The sequence below is a fragment of the Notothenia coriiceps genome, unplaced genomic scaffold, assembly GCF_000735185.1.
Source record: "Notothenia coriiceps isolate Sejong01 unplaced genomic scaffold, NC01 NC01_scaffold00030444, whole genome shotgun sequence".
Taxonomy (NCBI): domain Eukaryota; kingdom Metazoa; phylum Chordata; class Actinopteri; order Perciformes; family Nototheniidae; genus Notothenia; species Notothenia coriiceps.
In genome coordinates, this window is record NW_011363145.1 from 5,430 (window position 1) to 26,904 (window position 21,475).

General features: G+C 41.2%; 1 protein-coding gene across 1 annotated transcript; it reads right to left on the minus strand.

Annotated features, from left to right (window-relative positions):
- Positions 1-1,732: 1,732 nt before the first annotated feature.
- LOC104959549 (angiopoietin-related protein 2-like) lies at positions 1,733-12,203 on the minus strand. Its single transcript, XM_010787454.1, has 5 exons — positions 11,689-12,203; positions 6,445-7,340; positions 4,135-4,328; positions 2,986-3,256; positions 1,733-2,860 (listed from the first exon to the last, which is right to left on the minus strand). Exons 2-5 carry the CDS (start codon positions 7,319-7,321, stop codon positions 2,661-2,663), a joined length of 1,542 nt encoding a protein of 513 aa, XP_010785756.1. The 5' UTR covers positions 7,322-7,340; positions 11,689-12,203; the 3' UTR covers positions 1,733-2,660.
- Positions 12,204-21,475: the final 9,272 nt, after the last annotated feature.

The window sequence follows — 21,475 nt, forward strand, 5'->3', positions numbered from 1 at the left end:
GAGAGGCGCACTCACTCTGTAGCTCGCACGCCTTTGGAGACGACGGTCATCTAATTGAACCTAGCAGGCAAGTGGTAAAATCGACAAGAAGACAAGTGTTTTTTACTCACAATGTCTCGCATCAGACGGACAGCGACGACATACAGACTCAAGGGATGAGTGTTGTGTGACCGACGTTCCTTCTGTATTGTATGTTGTATAAACGGGTTCTGCTTTAACCCTGGACTCCCTTCGCCTATCTTGTCTATTATGNGTCGTGCAATTGAGTTCATGCCTCAGTGTTCACCCCTTGACATAGAGTGGTGCACTGCAGGGATGACTTATTTACCCGGAAGTAAGCTGCGCATGGGTTCCCCTGGCAAAAAAGCAATGGGATTTCTGCATAGAATTTTGGAAAATAGATCGAAATAAGGTCTGTGGAAATTGAACCTATTTGATAAACACGTTTTGTTCAGCCGGATAATCTCGACATGTCTACCCTACTTTTTAAATGTTCGAATCGTAAATCGAATCGCCAGAAGCAAAATGCTAGCGTTATGCTATAAATGAACTACAGCCGAGTACAGCAGGGTCGCACGACTTCATCGTCACGCCAACTTAAGATCGATATTAAAAAATACAGATTCAAGTTGAAGCGTTTGTTATACCAGTTTGCAGGAGGCAGGCACTTGCTTTAAATCAGAACAGGGGAAAACCAACTTAGCGGGAGTGTTTATGTGTTAGGCGTAATGACGTACAACGTCCTCGACAACTTCTGTACTCCTATTCAGCCACTTGTTAACAACCATCGTTTTTCAGACACGTAAACTCTTCAAAAATCACCAGTGTGGTCACTGCTGATGTATTTAATGTCGTAGAACAAAACGTGATCCGTCTCTTGGCTTAAATGCTAAGTCACTTCTGGGTTTTAGGACTCGTCACTGCACCACTCTATTTGCCAAAAGCTGTGGTTGTTGCCTGGTGAAGGCACCTGCAGAAGGCTGCTTCCTTTCAGCGAGGGCCCACCCCATTCCGATCACGGCCCCACATCGGTAGGGGCGTCCGAAAATTAGGTGCTACATCTGTATGTTTTCAGCATTAACAAAGCAGTAATATTTAAAACTAATATTCACATTATTCTTAACTTTTTGGCCAGAAAAGCAGAACAATCTAAATAATGCAATGTTACAAATGTAATAGACAGTGTCAATTATTGGGTTTTTATCCAGTTTTAAGCAATATTCATACTGTACAACACCTTTTTTAACCGGATAAAGTATTTTATTCCTTGGATGTCTGGATTTTAAGTTATGAGAGAAACAGTCTGAGCAAATGTCCGCCTCAACGGTTTTAATCACTTAGTCCAGAGGAGACCTCTGCGTATTGCTCATCTTCCAACAAAAACTTCTTGAATATACCTCACTCCTACAGTATATCTGCCAAACCTTTTTGGGGAACTGATTTATTCAACATGAAACTGCTTAATTCAGCGATTTCATCAGACAGTGTAGGCTTTGTATTTTGAAAGGAGGCGACTTTTGCTTTTTTTTGGTAACTTTTATTTAGGAGGCCTTCATTTTCAAATAATTCGGCTACCAGGAAACCCGGAACAATGACGGAATCCTTACATCCATGATCCCAGACTACTTCAGCCGAACTACATCTTGTGTTATTATTTTGATTGAGAGATATTGTGCATTTAGCTATACTAATTATATTTCATACCAAGAGATGCAAACATCAGAGAAAGACACAAGCTGTACATATTTTATTGCAACGTAATAGTAACATAACAGGTTTTAATACATTATATTACAAATATCTTATGTACAAACGCAATGTGTTGCATCTATTGACATCAACAAACCACTATTTTATACAGTAAATACAGTGCTTGATTCATACAAGCAAATTGGTGGATACCTGTTCAAGCAATTCAAGATTTTAAAACAAGTGAACAAGAACTTTGAAGCGAGTGTACCTCCACAAATTCAGGTGGAGTTGATTTGTGTTATTCATTATATTAGATGCATAAGCAGACAATTGATAAAGTCAGATATTGCTATCAACAGTTTTTATTTGTACGAAAAGTAAATGGCACTGTTTTTATAATACATGTATTTGCAATAAACAATACTGGCCAGAATATCGACTCTGTATAACAAGTCAATAAATGTAACTGTTCCTATAAATAACACATTTGAAAAATGTATTTTGAATGAAATTAAAGTCACTGGATACGTTTCCTGTGTCAACCTCATTTGCTTGTACTGCAAAAAACAACTTTTAGTATACATACAATATATATCGAGGGTTCCTATCTCAAGCTGAATTATTGTAATCTATTCATGTCAATTAAGGTTTGTGGTGTTTTAGTCACTAAGATCTAATGAGAGCACTGTCCAATAAGCAGTTTTAATTCAGTTTGAATAAAAAACAGCGCACAATCTCCTGAGCAACAAACGCGTCTTAAAAGAGAAATGGTACAAACGGAATAACATTGCAACACAAATTATACATCATCCTGATGTTTTCATATATTGCACTTTCAACATCATCTGTTTCTTTGTAGTGTGGTGTGCTGCCCATCCTTTAAACCAAAAAGATAAAAGTTGTAGGGATTTTAGGAGCTGTTTTGTTTTAGTGAAAGATACAGTACAGTATGTGTGCTCATTGGATGCTTAGTGGAAGGTGTTTGGGTTTGGACGGATCATCATGACCACTTTCTTTAGTGAATAGGCTCCTCCTCTGAACTCGGCCCAATAGACTCCATCTTGGTAGCGGCTGCGGTAGTGTCCCCCTCTGTACCAAACTCCATTCAAATTGGAATGGGCACAAGAGTTGTACCACCAGCCTCCCTTTTGGTAGTGGGCGCAATTGCCTAGAAACATAGGGAAAAAAATAACAGAACTGTCAGGCTGCGTGCATAAACAAATGATGCATTTAACACATTTTAATCCTTTATTTTAAGCTGCCAGTGTGTCCAGTTTCATTAGTTATTTGTACCTGTATATGCATCATGGTCTCTATCCAGTGTTGTGAACTGTTTGCCGTTATGCCAAGTGAGGGAATCTCCAGCGTTGCCATGATAACGGCCCACCCTGAGCTTGTAGAAGTCGGCCTCAGGCTCCACTCTGAAGCTGGCGTACTCTGCAAACGTCTTCCTGCCGGACCAGTCCTCCAGCGTGACCAGCAGTTTGTAGTTGGCCTGGTTAGTCAGCCAGTATATGTTCTCCAGACCCAGCCAGTACTCGCCATCAATATTGCCAAAGCCTTGCTGTGAAGTGCAGAGATAAGAATAACACCATCAGATAGATTAGGAAATCCTTTCTGAACGCTCTTTGAAAAGCTTAGTTTGGATGTCATGAGGATATTTCAGGGTCGCTGCCCATGTTCTGGAGTAAGAGATTAGTTATTTTACTGGGTTGTTTATCGTCAAGGAACATTATTATAAATGGTCCTTCTGAGTCAAGTTTATAGCTAGCATCGGGTGTCCAGTCTTTCACTGTTATTTTGTTATTGAAAGCAGCAGGAAATAGTGTTTATGATATGAAGTCTGACATACTGGATCTTGCCTCATTGCTTTGCTTTAACTCTTTTCATAATGTCAGTGGGTGTGTGGTATCCCCTGCCCTGCACATGCTTTGAATTATGGAAACACACCTTCTGATGAGTGTACAAATACATCTTCAGATCTCATGTGGTTTAAAGGTTGTCATAACAGTTTTGGAAAGTTCTCAATTGTTGCACTTAGCTGAGATTCAATCAGGACCCTCATGGCCAACAAACACATGTTAACCAGTGAACTGCTTCCCCCTGTGTGAGGGTTTTATCTGGTACCTTGTGATTCATATCCAGAAAATAAGGTTATTTTTCCAGAACATCAAGAATGCTGACACAGCCAACTAAGGTGACATTCAAGTCCATTTTGCTTTACTGTGAACTCATTCACAAAGACCAACTGATGTTGCTGGAAATAATGAGTCATGGCTGTGGTGGCAGTGACTGATGCGTTTACCACATTAGACACTTTGAGAGCTCAACAATTACCTATTCATTACTGGTTCACATCTGGTTAGTGGCAAAGCGACCTACATATGCTACCTGCTTCCCTCCAAACTATGAGGTTCTTGATTTGGTGTGAGGTTTTCGCACCTTGTATGTCTCCCAGTTCCTGAAAAAGTTGACGGAGCCGTCCACCCTCCGCTGGATCACAGTCCAGCCACCTGGGTCGTGTCTCTGGTCGCACCACACCTGCATAAGCCGATTGGCATTCTCTGGCTTCACCAGGCACATGCCGCTGGCTGTGTGGCCGTCGTCCAGAGCCTGCAGACAATCCTTAAAGGGCCCTAAATAAAAAGATTACAACAAGACATGTTAAGACTGCAAATCCAGTCAGTTACTACTGTTTCATTAAAGTTAAGAAAAGGAAATGCAGGGAAAGCCATAGTGACACAAAGGGGTTTTATAGTCTGTCATAGGGAATCCCATTTGTCAGCAGAGACTCTTTTAACAGTGGAATTGACTTTGGCTGCTCCTCTCAAAAGGGAAATGGCTGCCGTCTTTGCAGCCAAAAGAAACACTGGCATGAGGGCAAAGGGAATACTGACTACTGAATGTTGAAACACTTGCTAAAACGTTTAATCATAAGTGATGCAGTGCAAGATTATTATTATTTTACTTTTCACTTAGTTTTTGTACTTTATAATACTCAGACACATCATTTTTGTTGGACGAGTGCGTATTACGGTTTCAAATCATGTTTTGAACGGAGGATTTCCTGGATTTAAATTACTTATGACAGCTTGTAAATCCTTTTCCTAATCTCCATTTTTCTGCCAGAAGTTTCTTTCAAGTTTGCGTTAAGGTGTTTCAAGTAACAGGATTGCATCTTGGCTACAACATAATATGAAGATATATTTCTTAAAGAACTGTCAAAGAATAATATTATTCACATGTATGTAGAATCAGCCTGTGCTCTGCTGCAGAGCAATAATCCACGCTACAAATACCTTTTTTTATTGGACTTTACAGGTCAAGTCAGTTAAATCTAATTTCCCTGTGCCATTATGATTTTACCCTGAAAACCAGACCTAGTTGATATGGAAAAACACTTATGGTACAACTGGCTCCCCTGCTTCAATTGGCTGTGAAAGTGTTTAAGTTCTCAAGATGTTACACTTGTCTGGTTTGCCAACTGGCATGGATTACAAAGTGTTTAAATACAATGGAAATAAATGAAAAGAGACTAGGGGGTCACACAAAGGTGCAGAGATGAGGGAAGGGGTGCATCAACAGTTTGCAAGAGATAAAGGAAGAGGAGGTATATGAAAAAAAGAAACAAAGCAAATCATTTATAATATGTCAAAAGGTCCTGCTAAACTGAGATGCCAAACAAAGGAATCATAAAAGAGTTCCCACAATGTGAAAAAGTAACAGTTTCAGGCCTGCTTTTGGTTTTTATTAAATCACTGTGCACGGTATCTGTCTCTCTGCCATCCATTTGCTCTCAGGAATGTCTGTTGAGCAGATACAAGCCAGAGAGCTGCCCTGCCCTGCCCTGCTCTGTTCTGCCTGATAAAGTCTGCAGCCTTGGTGGAACATATGACTGTTTCTACCCGGGTGCAACTGGAACAAATGACATCATTGACTCTCAGTAGCCTATCTCTTTCTGTTCATACTTAACCCCCCTCCCATATTTAGTTCACTCTTCATCCCTAGCTCTTCCAGGTCTCTCTCTTTCTCCCTCTATTCCTGCATTGTTTCGTGTCAAGGGTTTATGTAACTATTCGGGGTGTTAGTTGCATGGCTAAGGGCAGGAAATGACTTGCCTCCGTTTAAAGATTCAATACAAAGGCTACCGTTCACATACAGCCTTTTGAATGGCAAGCATAGCTCAAAATGTCAATGGAAAAAGCTCCCACTAGTCAAGTTGGCAAAGTTTTTTTTCTTTTTTCCACCATTTTAAAACTGCAGTCTCAACTAAAACGCAACAACAACAGACTATTCAGTGCAAATTATACTGCAAAACAACCTTCACATACATTTTAAAGCTTTATTGTCCACTAATATGTGTTCAAGTGTCCCACGGGCTTGGATCCAGCTATTCATTTAGACACATGTATTTAACCTGCTAATATGCTCTGTGTTTTTGCGTGGGTTGAATTGTGGCAATTAGATGATATGCATCTCAAAAGACTTCAGACAACAGCGTTCCTGTTCTCACTAAGAGCCCTTTGCCCTGGGAATGTGTGGGATGTATTTAAATTGGCTGAAATGAATGGAAGAATGGATACTTGGTCTTGTCTTGTGATTAATGATTAATATGTTCAGAACACCATTATCCCAGACACACAATACCTTGTTTGTTTTCACAGTTTGTGGTGGCAACTGGTGTGTTTGTTGAGAACACCAATAGAACTTTGACATGAAGTGTCTTTATTTCAAAGTTAATATTAGACTTACCAGAGGGCTTGTCAGTGGTGGATGGGCTGTGTGTGCCAGTGGGCATTGTTGGAAGAACCGGTTGAGATTTTTGGTCACTCTGGATCTCGTTGCTGATTGGTTTGCTAATTCGTGGTACAACAGGTGGCTGGTAAGGCTTGTTTAGAGGTGGTGATGGTTGAGGTGGCTGAGACCGTGGCTGGGGGACGGGCACGTGACGAGGGGGAGGGCGAGTCTGGCACTGCTCCTCCAACAGGGCAATAAGAGTTGATTGGTTGTTGGCCAAAGAAGCCAAATGTTGGTACTTGTGCTCGAGATCTTTGTATCGACCGGTGAGCTGTGACATCTCAGAGGTTTGGTTCAGGATCTTGTTCTCCATCTGAGCCAATTCAAGAGCATTGTCTCTCTTCCTGATGATCTCATGGAGCAGCTGCATGTACAGCTGAGTGACTCTGGAGTTCATGTTTCGGCTCTCCTTCCTCAGAAGCTTTACCTCATTGACAATACCTCCGTCAACCTCTACCAATTGCTGCAGGGTCTCAATCTGCCTCTTCTGTTTCTGCAGCTCCACATTCAGCAGCTCTAACTCCTGTTTGTTGACTCGATTTTCCAACATGGCCTCCGGCTCCTTGGAGTTGACACAGATGGCTCCGGTCACTTTCTGCTGAGGCACAATGAAAGTGTAGGAGCACTTGTCCTGTGGCTGCTCAACTGGAGCCCGCTTGCTCCTTCCAGTATACAGAAACTCTCTCTCTAAATCATCCTCACTACTCTGAAACTCTTGGGTCTTGCCCCTGCCATTCTTGGTGTCTGACGGACTTCCCTGAGTTTCCTGGGCACCACATGCTAGTCCATAAACAAGAAGGAGCCCCAGCAGGACCATTGAAGGGGGCTCCATGGATCCAACTCACCAAAACCTAAGGAGAATGGGGAAACAAAGGTTAGACTGTTAAGAAAAAAAATGTCTTGCTAGTTTGCAAGCAAAAGACTGTATGAACATTCTGGAAATGTTTCCGTTATTAGAATTTAAAGCCTTCAGAATTTGGCTACATGCTGATTTTAGAGCGTCAATGGGGTCCTTCACAGCAAGGCTGATTGGGACCAGAAGAAGGCTGCCCATCAGGTTTCACTGGTCCCATACTTCATTACCTGCCAGGAGCTGACAGGCACAGAAGCCCTAAGCACACACACCTCAACGTAGAAAGGGCTGGAGGTCATTATAGCTCCAAAAATATGGGCTACCGAAAAAGATTAGATCTGAAAGAGAAACCCTCACTTGCCCCGCTGAGCGCTCCAGTGACTGCTATAACTTTCCATGACAGGAAACACATTATTTCATGTGTAATATATAAATCAACCTTATGGTTGTTACACTGTAAGCGTCAATTCTGGCATAAAACACACACTGCTGTTTTCCCCATGGCTTTTAAGTGTTATTCATTGAATACATCTGGTCTTGATTTCAGTATGTTTAAATCAGTTTTCCACTATCAAGAGTATACAGTAGATGTTGTTTGAAAGTTACTAATCACCCCACTGCTTCTAAGAAAAACATTTCTTTTGTCAAATGATGTGCTGATCTCTTCAGTCAGTTGCATTGCTGTTAGAGAGGAGTGTGTTTAGCTTAGTTTATTGGCTCAGATTGTATTTGGGCAACTGCCACTGCTTGTCGTTGACACGCAGAAATGCTCCTATCTGCTCCCTTCTGCAGGCCAGGACATCTTTGCTTATGGAACATTTGAGACACTACAAGATGAGGCTATTCATGGAACTATTTCTAAATATTGATCGTGTTGCATCAGGCCTGTCTGTAGCCTTTTCCAAAAGAGGGAAATAAATTGTGTTAAGACCTTGAAAGGCAATCCTATTCAATTCATCCCCCTTGAACATTTGTGTTTCTGTTTTAGCTGTACTACAAGACCAATATCTTGCCTTACTATGCAATACTATTACTTATCTGTCACAGTATTTATTTCTGATCAAAGATTATTCTCTCAAACGATGTTACCTACATAGCTCAAAGTTAATGTGTCTGAGATACTTAACGTTTACCCACAGAATGCAAAGTATAGACATTTTTATTAGAAAAATAAGTGCAGGGAGGTTTTTGTAGATGATGTGGTGTTATTACGGGATGCCACTGAGTCCCGAGGAGAATGTAACTCCTGTGTAAGGATAACAAGGCCTTGAACTCCTGGGGCACCTTAATTGAAAGCTGCTGCATATTGGATTACAGAGGGGTCCTGTGGAACACCTCCCTAGAGTCAGAAGGGGCCTGTCTAATATTCACTCACATTGGTTTGGTTTTGAAGATCCACGTCAGGAGGGCCAGTCTTAAACATTTGTTATGGCCTATCTCAGTGTGAAAGATAATCTACCATATAATCATCAGAACAAATTTGGGAAGAGAGCAGAAATGTTTTTGTCTTGTTAATCCGGGCGTGCTGCCAGCCCATTAGGTTGGAGACCTGGAGAAGAGAAATGCAGCGCTCACCAAGAACATGAACCTTGGCTCAGTCGACCCTTTTGGCTTTATCTGTCTGCAGAATGTGTAAACACTTTACCTTATCGGGAAAAAACATGCCTTTGTCTTTTTAATATTGTAGTTTATCTCACAAAATAAAATCACCTTCAGTACAGAACAACATTCAGTCCCATTCTCCCATGGATCTGGTTACAAAAGTTACCTAAAAGTATTCCTCAGTTGAAAAATGACTGATACGATTAATTAGAAAGTGCAGATTCTGTTTTAAATGTACTATTTAACTTTCTTAGTAAGTCTTTAATACTGATCATAGTAACAAAGACCAGCTCAGCAAATACTTATTGGTTCAGAAATTGTTCTGTCATAAATAGTTTTCGCACTACACAGAGAGATCAATGTCATTTAAATGATCTTCAAGACCTCACAGAATGCCTAATAATAGCTCACAAGTAAGCCCATACTAAGATAAAAGAGTAGTCCAGAGCCTGTCCCTTGTAATGTGCTGATGACTGTATTTGGCTAGTGGCTCCTGCGGTTTCTTCCCCTGGAACATGAGCTCTGTCTCTGAGAAATGCCGTGTGATTTGCCCCCGCTGAGGAAGAGTCCCATGTTGGACGTCGTTAGCCCGGAATCTCCCGCTCTAGGCTTCACTACACTTCAAAGCTGAGGGGAAAATATCTGCAGCTTGTGATGAAATGTGTGTTTATGAGCAAGTGATTGAATGAGGCACATGTGCGCGTCTGCTTCTTCCGATAATGTGTGTTTTTTTAAAAACAAGACTCGCTGGGATCAGTGTCCCAGAGACCTGAGAGAGTCCCTTCTGCCCCGGCAGACAGCCTGTTATTAACTCATCCCCAGACAGCCACAGGGAACAACAGAAAGCCTCCTCCTCCTTTTTCACTGATAAAAGCCCCCACAGCTCATCATTGTGCTAACATCACTTCATTTTAACAAGCTGCCATTGACTGGCAAATGGCTGCAATGATTAACTGGTGTTGAGAAGTTCCATATATGTTCACTCTCAGGGCCTGACGACACATGAGAGTAGTGTCCAGCGCAAAACCACTCTGTGTGATTTGATTGGCAGCCCCTATTGGAAGATTTCTTCAAGTCTGCTTCACACCAAACATTTTTTTTTTACTGTCGTCAGGCGGTCAGTCTGTGTTTACATGACTCCTCCTTCTGGATTTGACTCTCTGTTAAATCAAGTGTGATAGGCGAGTGCATCGCGTAGGTCAGTGTGTCTCTGACCAGCACTTTTTGTTCATGCTCAGCACATATTAATTAGAAGGTGGGCAGCCTCGCTCAGACTGGCTGATGTCTCTCACCCCAGCCCCTCTAATTTCAGCGTGAGCATGGAATTCCTCACATTCTTCGTCACCTCATTAGAGTGAGCTGCCATACAAACATGGAGAGTCAATGGTGGTGGCAGGCGGAGAGCTAGACCCTCTACACTCAGGACCATTACTCCCCTTATCCCCTCCGTACCTGTAAGACATACATCAACTGACCCAATTCCTTCCCAGTGTCCTACTTTCTGTGTGAATTCCTCATAATCACTTCATCATCCACATTGGGAAATCACAATTCAACCACAACGCACCTGATTTGTCAGTAGCCGAAAAGCATCGGACACTTTGCTCTGCATGATCAAATTAGCCTAAACAACTGGCAGTCTCCGGTATAACACCCAATATGTGTTTGGATCAGAGTCAAATCCAATTTGCTCATGGTAATCTGCACTATTACATTACCTTGAGGGTGATTTAATTCTTTCCTCAAGCATGTAATCCTTGTAAGCGTGTAACATGACATTTTGAACATGATTAAGCTCAACCACCATCGCATCAGTTAGGTAATGGACAGTATTTATTTAGATTCCCCACAGAGCAGAAAGAGTTGATGTTTTTTGTTCAAATTTTAGATTTCGTTCTGTGTCTCACGCTGCTTGGTGCCTTCTTCCGTACCTCACTTGTGGTCTTAGTCAGACAGGGAGGCAGGGGGTCTCTGGGATTGTTTCGATAAGTTCCAGCATTGTACCTCAAAGCCCCCTTATCCAAACACTACCCTGGCAACAGAAACAAAGACGGGATTCAGCTGCCTGCTTCCCTGTCCTCCTGAGCCCAGGGGAACATCCTGAAGCTGCATACTGCCTGACAGTCTGCTTATTCTGTTTTTCTTAAACAAGTGAATGGTGCCGTTTGAATTCTAGATACATCTCATGCATCATACAAGACTCCTGCATCCTCTACACACCCTCTTCATTGCCAATGCCTTTATAGTATCCCTTTATGGTCCTGTGTTTTGACAAGCTGAGTGTTTTTTCAGTAGCGAAGAAGCACTTAGCCCAGAGAGCCCGCTCTCCAGCATCCCCCTGCGCTGAGTTAACCCCCCTCCACCAAGTCTATCAGTAGGTCATCATCAGAAAGTAGAAATACCCTTTGGCACCAAACAGTGAGTCAGATAGCAGATGCTGCATGCAACTGCTGAATTTAAGATCAAACAAAATCATTATGCAGAGTGCAGCAGCTTAAGAGTGAACAGTCAAAGTCTGACTTCTATCAACTTAACAGAATAATTGCTTCATCATGGTGTTACAAATCTCATCAAGCTCATTGATTCTGATCTCACTGACAACATCAAGAACGGTCATCATTTGCTCTGAAAATGTATCAATGCAGTAATACAAGTAATGTCAGACTTAATGCAATTTACATGTCCTTGTTTAAGCAATAAATACAATTACTGTATAAATATTGTAAAGGTTTCACATTGCTTACGAGATAACTGTAGAGTATGGATGGGGCTGCCTCAGTTGCCTTGCCCTCCTGGCAGCGCTGATTGAAGTTTCTCCTGGTAGAAAGTCATCCCAAGTGTGAAAGCACCCTGCGTCCTACTCTCCGCCTTTCTGCACTCTGCCTGTGTAGTTACTCACTCTCCGTCGCCTCTGTCCATTCCAGACGTGGAGGGCAGTGTTGTTGTAAAGCCTATTATTAAAACACCGTCATTAGCTCAACTGAAGGTTAACTTGCCAGGAACCCTTCAGCAAACATTGAGCAGATTGTTCCAAAATCCACTTGAAAAAGTTGGAGCACTTTCAAAAGACAACTTTAGTTGGCTGGTGGAGGTAGTTTCCTGATAAATGGTGAGAGTCCAGGGCAGGTTGTGTACTGCCTGTGGCCCGTTAGTAGAAGACTGTCACTTTCCTGTGGGCTGAATCCATCACTTCTGCCTCACGGCTCTAAGAGGCTGTCTCTCTCAACTGCACCTCTCTCTCTCACTCCCTCCGTGGTGCTTTTAAATGATGAAAAATCCGCTTGCAGTGTTTCACCAGGCAGACAAATTGAGCTCAGAGCCTCCCCCTCTCCCTTAAAAATGAACACATTCTTGTTTAAAGCAACAGCCTCCTTTCTTCACCCCTCCTCCTCCCCATGGCACAAAAGAGATCCACAAGCATGCACAACGACCCACACACACACACACACACACACACACACACACACACACACACACACACACACACACACACACACACACACACACACACACACACACATATACACACACACATATACACACATATACACACACACACTACTCAGATTTCCAACCCCCTGCCCCCTGGCCGCTGGTTTTACCACTACCACTATTTCTGGCTTGGGCAGCATGGTTATTGTGGTGGTGGACAGCCGCGCTGTTACACTGATCAGATCTCAATTGGCCATGAATGAGAGCTTCCCCCGAGAGATATGGGAAGCGGCTGGCGGATAGGAAGCAGATCCAGGTGTTTTGACCTACGCAGGCCAGGGTCTGGGAGTGTGACTGCTGTTGTGGTTTATAGCCTGGAGGTGAGATATCTGAAAAGGGCTGGAGTCTGGACATGTGTGCAAAGCAGCACACTTGAACGAAATCTTGCAAGGGGATAACTACGTAATGACTTTGAGAGCAGAACCGTGCTTACTTGTCCACGTGTTGGTTGACTAAAGGATATGAAACACGTTGTCATGTCTGAAAGTGGACAGTCCTGCCAATTCTCAATACATTTCTCAAGCATGAACCTGGATTTGGATACGGTTGCCTTGGCTGTCGTTTGTTGTTTTTGTGAAGTCTTCAATAACCTCTAAAAAGTTTATGGCAAGCCAATAATGTTGTCATTTGGGTTCCTGTTTCTGCTTAGATAATTATAATGCAATCATTTTCTGTTCAGTAGAAGCTTTGGAGTAGTATTTTCCCAAAAGCCTCTTTTACACTTTCCTAGCAGCTACTAAGATGATTTCTTAATCTGGTATTAACTACTTTGTCAGCTATTTAATTTTTTATTGTCCGAAACCCATATGGGCAGCTGTGTTCATCAGTTATGGTGTTGTTTTCGCCCCTGAGCTGCTGCAGTGTTTTATTGTAGCTTTGTGTTAAATAAAATGTCTATGTTTGTCTGTGGAGTCCGTTTTACAATGCATTAGATGTGTGATTCTCGCCTTTGGAGTATAAACTTTAAATGTATTACAGATGCTGACTAACTTGTATGTGTTCCAACTACAAACTCTGAAAGTGTTTTGATACATATACATTGGAAAGATAGGGGAAATAAATAACAATGAATGAGACATTTGTGTGTAAAAGCTCAACAAATACAATTAAGTGCAGAACATTAGTCAATAGAATAAACCAGTTATTATGAATTTATTCTTCACATTTGTTTTCTACCATGTGTGCAACTCTTCAGGTTCTCCCTCTCGTATACCATAAGTGTACGATCAGCGTTTCCATGGTGTTGTTTTATATTTCCATTTACCATTCGCTTTAAGCCTATAGATTTATATACTGGCGTCAGTGCATCTCTGAAATCGGGCTGTTGTAGAGTTTGCATTCATGTGTTTTCTATCAAGGATTGTCATAAAACAGGCAAACTGCAGCTTTGGGGAAATGTTCCAATGCACTATTAACCAAATGCTGTAAGACTGGAAAAGCTATTTGCAATAGGTAGCAATTAACCTTTGTGAAGTCAGTTGCTGTAACATCCTCAGGGCAAAATTGAGTAGCAAGTTGAACAAAATGTAAACTACAAAGATGCAACCATTTAAAGTGGAAGCAACAGCTTAATGTTATTTTAAAGAATAAACTATTTATGGAAGGGCTATCCTTGGCACTGATGAGGTTCTTCATCCTCATCAGTGGTAAGCATAGTCCGTCCTTGTGTATATTACAAAAAGGATTACATCAGTTTCACATTCAGGTATAATTTCCTTGATTGATCATGTGTGGTGCAGTGTTTAAAGGCAGATGGCCATTGATTTATTCCACTGTAGATTCAGTTTCTAAATGAATGGAAGCATTTAAATGTTTCCCCTGATGACACAGTGAAAATGTACAACTGGCTTTATGAGACAAAGTTCCTGGCAGAAGAGGTTGGACTAGCAGGAGGAAGACAAATTCATTTCCTAAAGTTCAAGAAGCCAGAAGGACCAGTCACACGTGATTCAACTTTGTCTTTCATGCATCACAGGTTAAACTGAACTGGTACTATTACATTGTTTACTCATCTTTTTTCTTTCCTTCTATTAAATGACAACCGCAGCTGAGTTTGCGGCTAACTGGTGAATGGCGGACTGACTCAGCGGCTGGGAAGCTGAGCTGCTTTTCAATGTTGAGTGAATCGTTGGATCTCTTCCAAAACCACGGTGTTGGTTGGTGCAGTGATTAGTTCTCTTTCCATCACTAATCCTCGGCAGGTGGAGGAACAACGGATCATACAAATGTCAGGGGGAAAATGTTAGTCCCGTATTGAAATAGTAACCAATCAATGCATTTTAAAGCTGCAAGCCACACATGGGAGAGGATCATGGAAAGTGGCTTCACGTTGGAAATGTTTCACAGATGGGCTTCTATGGTAGTGAATGAATGAGCATGTTGAGAAAGTTCTCTGGTTGCTCGCAGGTCATCTGGGATTAGCAGGAGGAAAGCTTCTGTTAGGGGTACAATTTGTGATCAGTAAAATAAAATAAATAAATGTACAGCTTAAGAAAGCATAAAAGATTATTAATGATATGAGTTTTTTCTTTCTTTCTTTGCTGTTATCCATTAAATGGTGAAACTGGCCTATTTGTTAAGTAAAGAAAGGTTTAATACAAAAGTAATATTCAACTGAAATTAAAGTCACGCACAGACAACAACTGCCAACATACTGAATTGTATTTTTTGTCTTCCAAGAGTGACTTGCATGGGAGTTTAAACAAAACAAGGACATGCAGATATGAGGAAGTGAAGAAACAGCATTGAGCCGGTAGCACTTTTGTATGGAAAACACAGCTTTGTTAGATCAGTACAGCTTTATAGATTTGTATTCAAATGTTTTGAATATAAATATATAAAAAAGCAGAGAAACCTGCAACTTATGAACTGTCCTGATGTCCATGTTGTTCAGTACATCCCTGGGTGGTTGAAAACATACTTGATTGCCAAGTTTCTTAAAACTTTCAAATCTGGAATAGGTTTCATGGTTTCATAGGTTTCATTTGGTTTAGAAAACCCAAATGAAGACTATTTATTACGTTTAATATACTCAAATGTAAATGTTCCTCTGTTAAACACTAAGGTGTAAGGGGTGAGTAGACATAAAGTGATGGATAAATAATAAAGAACAACTTTATTTTAGTAACTTATTTAAATAAAATCCTTAAACTGTAACCAACTTTCTAGCTAGCTAGCTTTATCCTCATAAAAGTTAAAGGGGACCTATCATGCAAAATGCAATTTGTGATGTCTTTTATACATAAATATGTAACTCACGCAGCGCCAGAAAATAAAACCCTCTCTCTTTTCCTCCGTACCCAAATCTTTTAAAAACAGGGGTACAACGAGCGGATATAGATTTCCTGCCGATCTGATGTCAAATCGGCAGCGGACCCACAGAAAAATTGCTATCAGAAACAATGCCTGACGTGTTTTGGACGTAATCTCGTCTTTGTTTACATTAGCAAGCCTCGCTAACACTCAGAGCTAACCTGTACTGTAGAGCACATGTGTTTAAAAAGCAAGAAATAAAAAAAGGAACTCACCTTGTGATAAACCCACAAGAGAAAAAGCATTTGAGCTCCATACTGTTTCAGAAATAATCTTTGATGTGGTTTAGAACAGGATGGCGATTTATCAAAGCAGAATTTAACTTTATCTCCAGTAGAATTATGATCAGGCATTAGCTCCGCCTCCTCTTTTTTTTTTTTTCAAGCTAAGGACCCAACATCTGCGTTTCTCTAAGAGGGCTGCAAAAGAGGGGTATGAGCAGTATGAGGCATGGTTACAATGGGTGATCTGTTTGGTATTTTAAGTAAAAAACTTCACAGACATGTTTTGTATAGGTATGGCCCTACAATATATTTTTCCAATATAGCATGATAGGTCCACTTTAAAGGTGGGGTAGGTAATTTTGGAGAAACCAGCTTGAGTGCGCTAGAATTAGAAAATACACAGCCGGAACAAATCTGCCACTTCCTTACAGAGCCCCTCCTCCAACACACACACGAACGCGCACATGACCAATGAGGGCACGAGATAAGTTTGTGCACAGATGGAAAGCTGACAGGCAGGTAGACCAACACACCGTCGTGCTTTTTACAGTACTACGGCTTCCACAGATGACATTTTTTAATGGATTTTTTGTCAAAGCACTTAAGATATTCATTGCTATCGGGATGTTAAGAGCATTCCATGGAATATAACAAAAAGTGTATCTCAAGCCGGTTTCTCAAACGTACTTACCCCACCTTTAAAGTAAGTAAGTACAGTAAGTAAGTACAACTTTATTTATATAGCACCCTTCTCAACACGGATGTACAAAGTGCTTTACAGTACAGTACACAGAACATAATTCACAGTACAACTATAAATTGTAGAATAAAAGGCATAAAACAATTGCAGGTAATACATAGGATAAAACACCAATGAAAGACTGCTACTAACTCACCTCCTCCGGCGACCCAATAAAGGCCTGTCGGAAAATGGGTTTTTAACTGCCCCTTAAAAATCTATTGAGGCAGAGGCTTTTATTAAAGATGATGCACATTGATTGTTTTTATTGGAAAATTGGAATTTACCGATTGTGCTTTGTTCACTGATTTGCTGTCTTTGTCAGAAGGCAAAACGTGTCTCAGTTAGACTAACAGACATACATTTAATTGGTTGCTTCCAATCTTGGTTTGCATTGCTATAAACTTGAAAGTCAACACAGCTCCCATTGCTCCATAGTTCGAAACAAACTTTTATTTCTACTAATAATAACCCTTTTATAGAATATCTTAATGTTCAATATGTCCGTGATATATTTTTTATGAGTGGTAAATATGTAATAAGGGTGTGTTTAGCTCAGTGTATTTACCCAATATAAGTGGCTTGCTGTGTGAGGCCACCACAGTGAGCTTTGTTTAAACATGGGTCTGTACAAGGCCAGCATGTGTTCCTGTCTGCCAGCCATGATGGATGGTTTTCTGGTGACCTGTATCGACCTTGTCACCCTTGCTCTACTGTTGCTCCATGTTTGTTGTGCATTTTTGATTGACAAGCCTATTACAACTCTGAAATCACTTTAGTAAATTATTGACGTAATGGGCCTTTTTCCCCCCCAGGGTTTATTCTCTGTAGCTAGATTACGGATTGGATGTTTATGTAAGACATTTATCAAAATAGGAATATTAATATTTTCCTCTGTGATGTTGCATGGAAAACATTTGCTTAATTATTCCAAGGCCTTGCTGAGTAGGACTCTCTGTGCCTGGTGGCTGGACCTACAAGGATAATTCTGTTGGGAGGAAAATGTTCAGTTTTATGATCCAAGTGGAAAGAATGGGACTGGCTCAGGATTGTGTCAAGCTCACCCCAACTGTTGCAGAAACCACCAAATGAGACCTGTAAATATGGAATGTGTGAGAATTCAGAGGAACAGGATTTCATTCAGACTTCATTAGTCTGATGTTGAAAGCATGGGCAGCCTGTGTGGCCTTGTCTGCAATTCACTCAGGCTGGGTTTTAACAATATGTCGATACCAATGCTGAAGCTGCAAATACCATTAGTAGAGCTGGCCACATATGCAGTAAGTGACCAACTTCTATTTGTGTTAAATTAATAATGTACTTTTATTTCCCAGCCTCTTTCTTAACAAGCATTTAACCATTGCAAAGCTTTGTATATTCAATTGAACATTCTGCCTTGTAGCATGGAACTCAAAAACCAAGGTTACATTACCTGTTGATGATAATGAGGGCTCAAGCTTCAACGTATGGTTTCCAGACATGTTTTAAAAGAGGGCCGTCTTTACATCATTTGGAAAGAATCCAAAGGAAAAAAGTAGGTAAAGGCTTTTCAACAGGTGTTGTGATTTGGGATCCATGGGAGCAGTACAGAATAACAAATAAAGAGCATTGCCAACTAAGAGCAACTTGAAAATATAATGATGTGTTACCTTATGTACTGCTGAAAGGCAGTGGCAGTCTCTACGGGTAGTATATTTGAGGGAATTCCAAGGGAGCAGTCTAATGGCCTGTCATTGAAGGAGGGTTGTAATATAGGAGAGCCCTAACGTTTTCATGGTAAACACACATAGTTCTATCATCAGGGGAGGCTGTCAGTCGTAGGCTTTAGGTTTCAGAAAGCTCACCTCTCAGGGAGGTTTATGACTGTATGGATTATGTCAGAAGAATATTTGACCTACTTTCACAGCTCAATGAGCATTGCTTGTGCAAATTAGAATTCCCTACAAAATTGCCCTAGTGTAGAAAATACAATATATTACACGTTCAATATACACACTGTATGATTTGCAGTTGTAACATGCATTTATTTATTGAATGAATCATATATGTTGGTTCCCAGGTATTTTAAAAAGGTCATCCCACATGTTAATTTGATCGGTTTGTTATAGAGCAGTAGTGATCACTCTTTAAGATACCTCTTCTTGGCTCTGTCAAATCTTATTGGACATTTATTTGGCAACAATATTTTTTTCTTTACATGCCAGGTGAGACTTGGATTAAAGCCATGTTAACACAGGAATCAAAGCTTGTTTCTCTTTATTTTAAGCTGCTGGACTGTGCAGAAAACTGCATTCTGTAGCTGTGTATTTAGGTTAGGGTCTGCTAGTTTTAATGACTGCTGTCCTGGGGATAGGACAGTCTTGGGAATGATTGGAACGGCACCCTGGCTCACGGTAGACCATAGCTCATTTCCCTAACGTTTATGGTATAACTGATGGCAGCAGTGACACCCACAAACTCCCAGCTCTGCCTGGCATAAAACACTGTTACTATACTGCTTGACATAAGTAGCATTTGAATTATGTGGAAGAAATCATCAATAGCTGTAAAAGTTTAAAGGTGTTTATGGAGACATCCCAAAATGAGAAATGTAAATGCAAAAATTCGCATCATAGACTGTTTATTTTTTCCTTACACAGAGTCTTGGGCTTGTCAGAGGAGTTGATGTTTGATCATTTCCTGTGTAAGGAAACTGCTAAAATAATACTTATTTTATGCCAAGGACTCATGTTGGAGTGTTAAGGACCATTTAGAAAATCCTGTACTTGCTTTGTGCAGTGACCACATTTTGCAATACAGTATGACTTTTGTCGTTTGTGAAGTTAATATGTGGGCATTAAAACGTGTAACCACGCGCGAGTAGTAGGTCCTAACTTCGCCCTCAGGAGTCATACAGTAGAAGCAGAATTTAAAACCCATGTGTGTTGACAAACCCTCAGTTTGTCTAAATGTGAGCCGACAGAGAAACTTCCCGTGAACTCAACCCAACTGACCTAAAATATCGCTGTGTCAGGGCCACACGTAGATGCTGGGGTAAACAAAGGTAAAACAGTATTTCACATTGTTGTTTGTTCTTTTGCCAGCCAACAATTACATGTCCTTTGTCACCCCTTCTTGACTTAGCATCCAGTATTTTACAAGGTACAGGAATGTACCTAATGTCGGGTCTGACCCTGATCTTGAGTTTGGTGCTTGTGTAGGACAAAGAAACAACCCGTGTGCACTGATGCTTGTTTGGAAAGAAGTGATAGGTTGATTGGAAGTCTAATAAAACATATTGAAAGCCTTTTTAAAATGTCTAAAAGTACACCTAGATCTGTTTTCTTTTAGATTCAAAGATTCAAACCTTTTGAATGTAAGTAACTTTTACGACCAAGAGGCAACCCCATGGATGTATAATAAAAACTGGATACAGCGTCGGAGACGGGGTCTCGTTCGTTCCGAGAGCTGCTCATTGGCGCATGAAGGCAAAATGGCCTGACATTTTTGATAGCAAAACGTCACAAATTACCTGTTATGCCTGGCGGTCAGAGCAGAAGTACCCGTATGTGCGCTCATAGCGCATGCACAGATGAGTTTTCCCTTAAGCCCAGTCCCCAAGCTCCCGCTCTCGGCTCAGTAGAATGAAAGGAGAGGGAAAATAAATCTGGATTCGTCTTTTAGCGCATTTTACAACTTTAAGGACCTAATGATTAAAATGAGGCCTATAAAAGTGTTCGTGCTGGGTAGTTTATTTAGTTAAAAAAAAGTATCTGCTGATTTACAGACGACTCTCTCCCAATCTTAGTCAATGGGAACAAGTATTTCTGGGCCCAGTGACGTCACGGACTGATGCGGAAATTGTAGTACCGCCATTTGGCCAATACGAATATTTTCCTCAGAGTCCGGAGCACTGCCTGGGGGCTTGGGCAACCACCAATGCTGAAAAATGTAGCCAATAAAACTGCCTTTCCCCAAATGGCCACTATAGGTTGGCACTAAAACGAGTCAATGCCCATAGACCCCAATGCTAATATTCCCAATTAACATAAACAAAACAAAAAAAATCTGATCTCTATAGTTAAGTTCTGCAACCATAGATCCTTAACCCTAACTGTTAGGATAGTGAATTTTCACTAACCCCTGTAAAATGTAATTAGGCTTAAAATAATAGTTAAGTGCACGGCCACTTTGGGTGACAGGTGGGCAGTTGTAAGCAGGGCCGCCCCTCCCTACAGGCCAATCACACAGGCTGCATGGGGCCCCGCCTTGCGCAGGGGGCCCAACCTTGCGCAGGGGGCCCCGCCCAGAGGGCCCCAGCTGCTGTGCGCAGTTCTCCGCTCAGTTCTCCGCGCACCCCCCGCTGACACGCGAGAGGTGACAAGGGGAGCATGTCTGTAACCCGACACCGTTGAAATTAATCGACATCTGACCAATCACGGCTTTGATACGGCCACTAGTGCCAGGTGAAGAGATGTCGGTGAAACGACAGTTTCAGTCTGGCGCAAGCAAGAGGAAAAAAAAAAAAACGTGAAGAAACTAGAGCATCACTCGAAGGTGGGTTATTGTATGAGTCAAATGTAAAACTTGCGAATGTTGTATAGTTAAATTGCCAATTGCCTGTAAACGCATACTGAACGACATACATTTACCATTTACCTCATTGTATAAAAAAGTAAATGTGTTGATAATAATAATAATAAACAGGAATTATATTTATAGTAGCCTACTTTGTTTTCAAATTGGGGGGGGGGCCTCATCTCACAATGTCACTTGGGGCCCCAA

Bases quoted from the DNA above. Each gene is read 5' to 3' on its own strand.
- LOC104959549 (XM_010787454.1), bottom strand. From the start codon at position 7,321: ATGGAGCCCCCTTCAATGGTCCTGCTGGGGCTCCTTCTTGTTTATGGA. The intron at 4,329-6,444 runs GTAAGTCTAATA...CTTTTTATTTAG, and splicing joins CACCACTGACAAGCCCTCTG to GGCCCTTTAAGGATTGTCTG. The intron at 3,257-4,134 runs GTGCGAAAACCT...TGCACTTCACAG, and splicing joins GGAACTGGGAGACATACAAG to CAAGGCTTTGGCAATATTGA.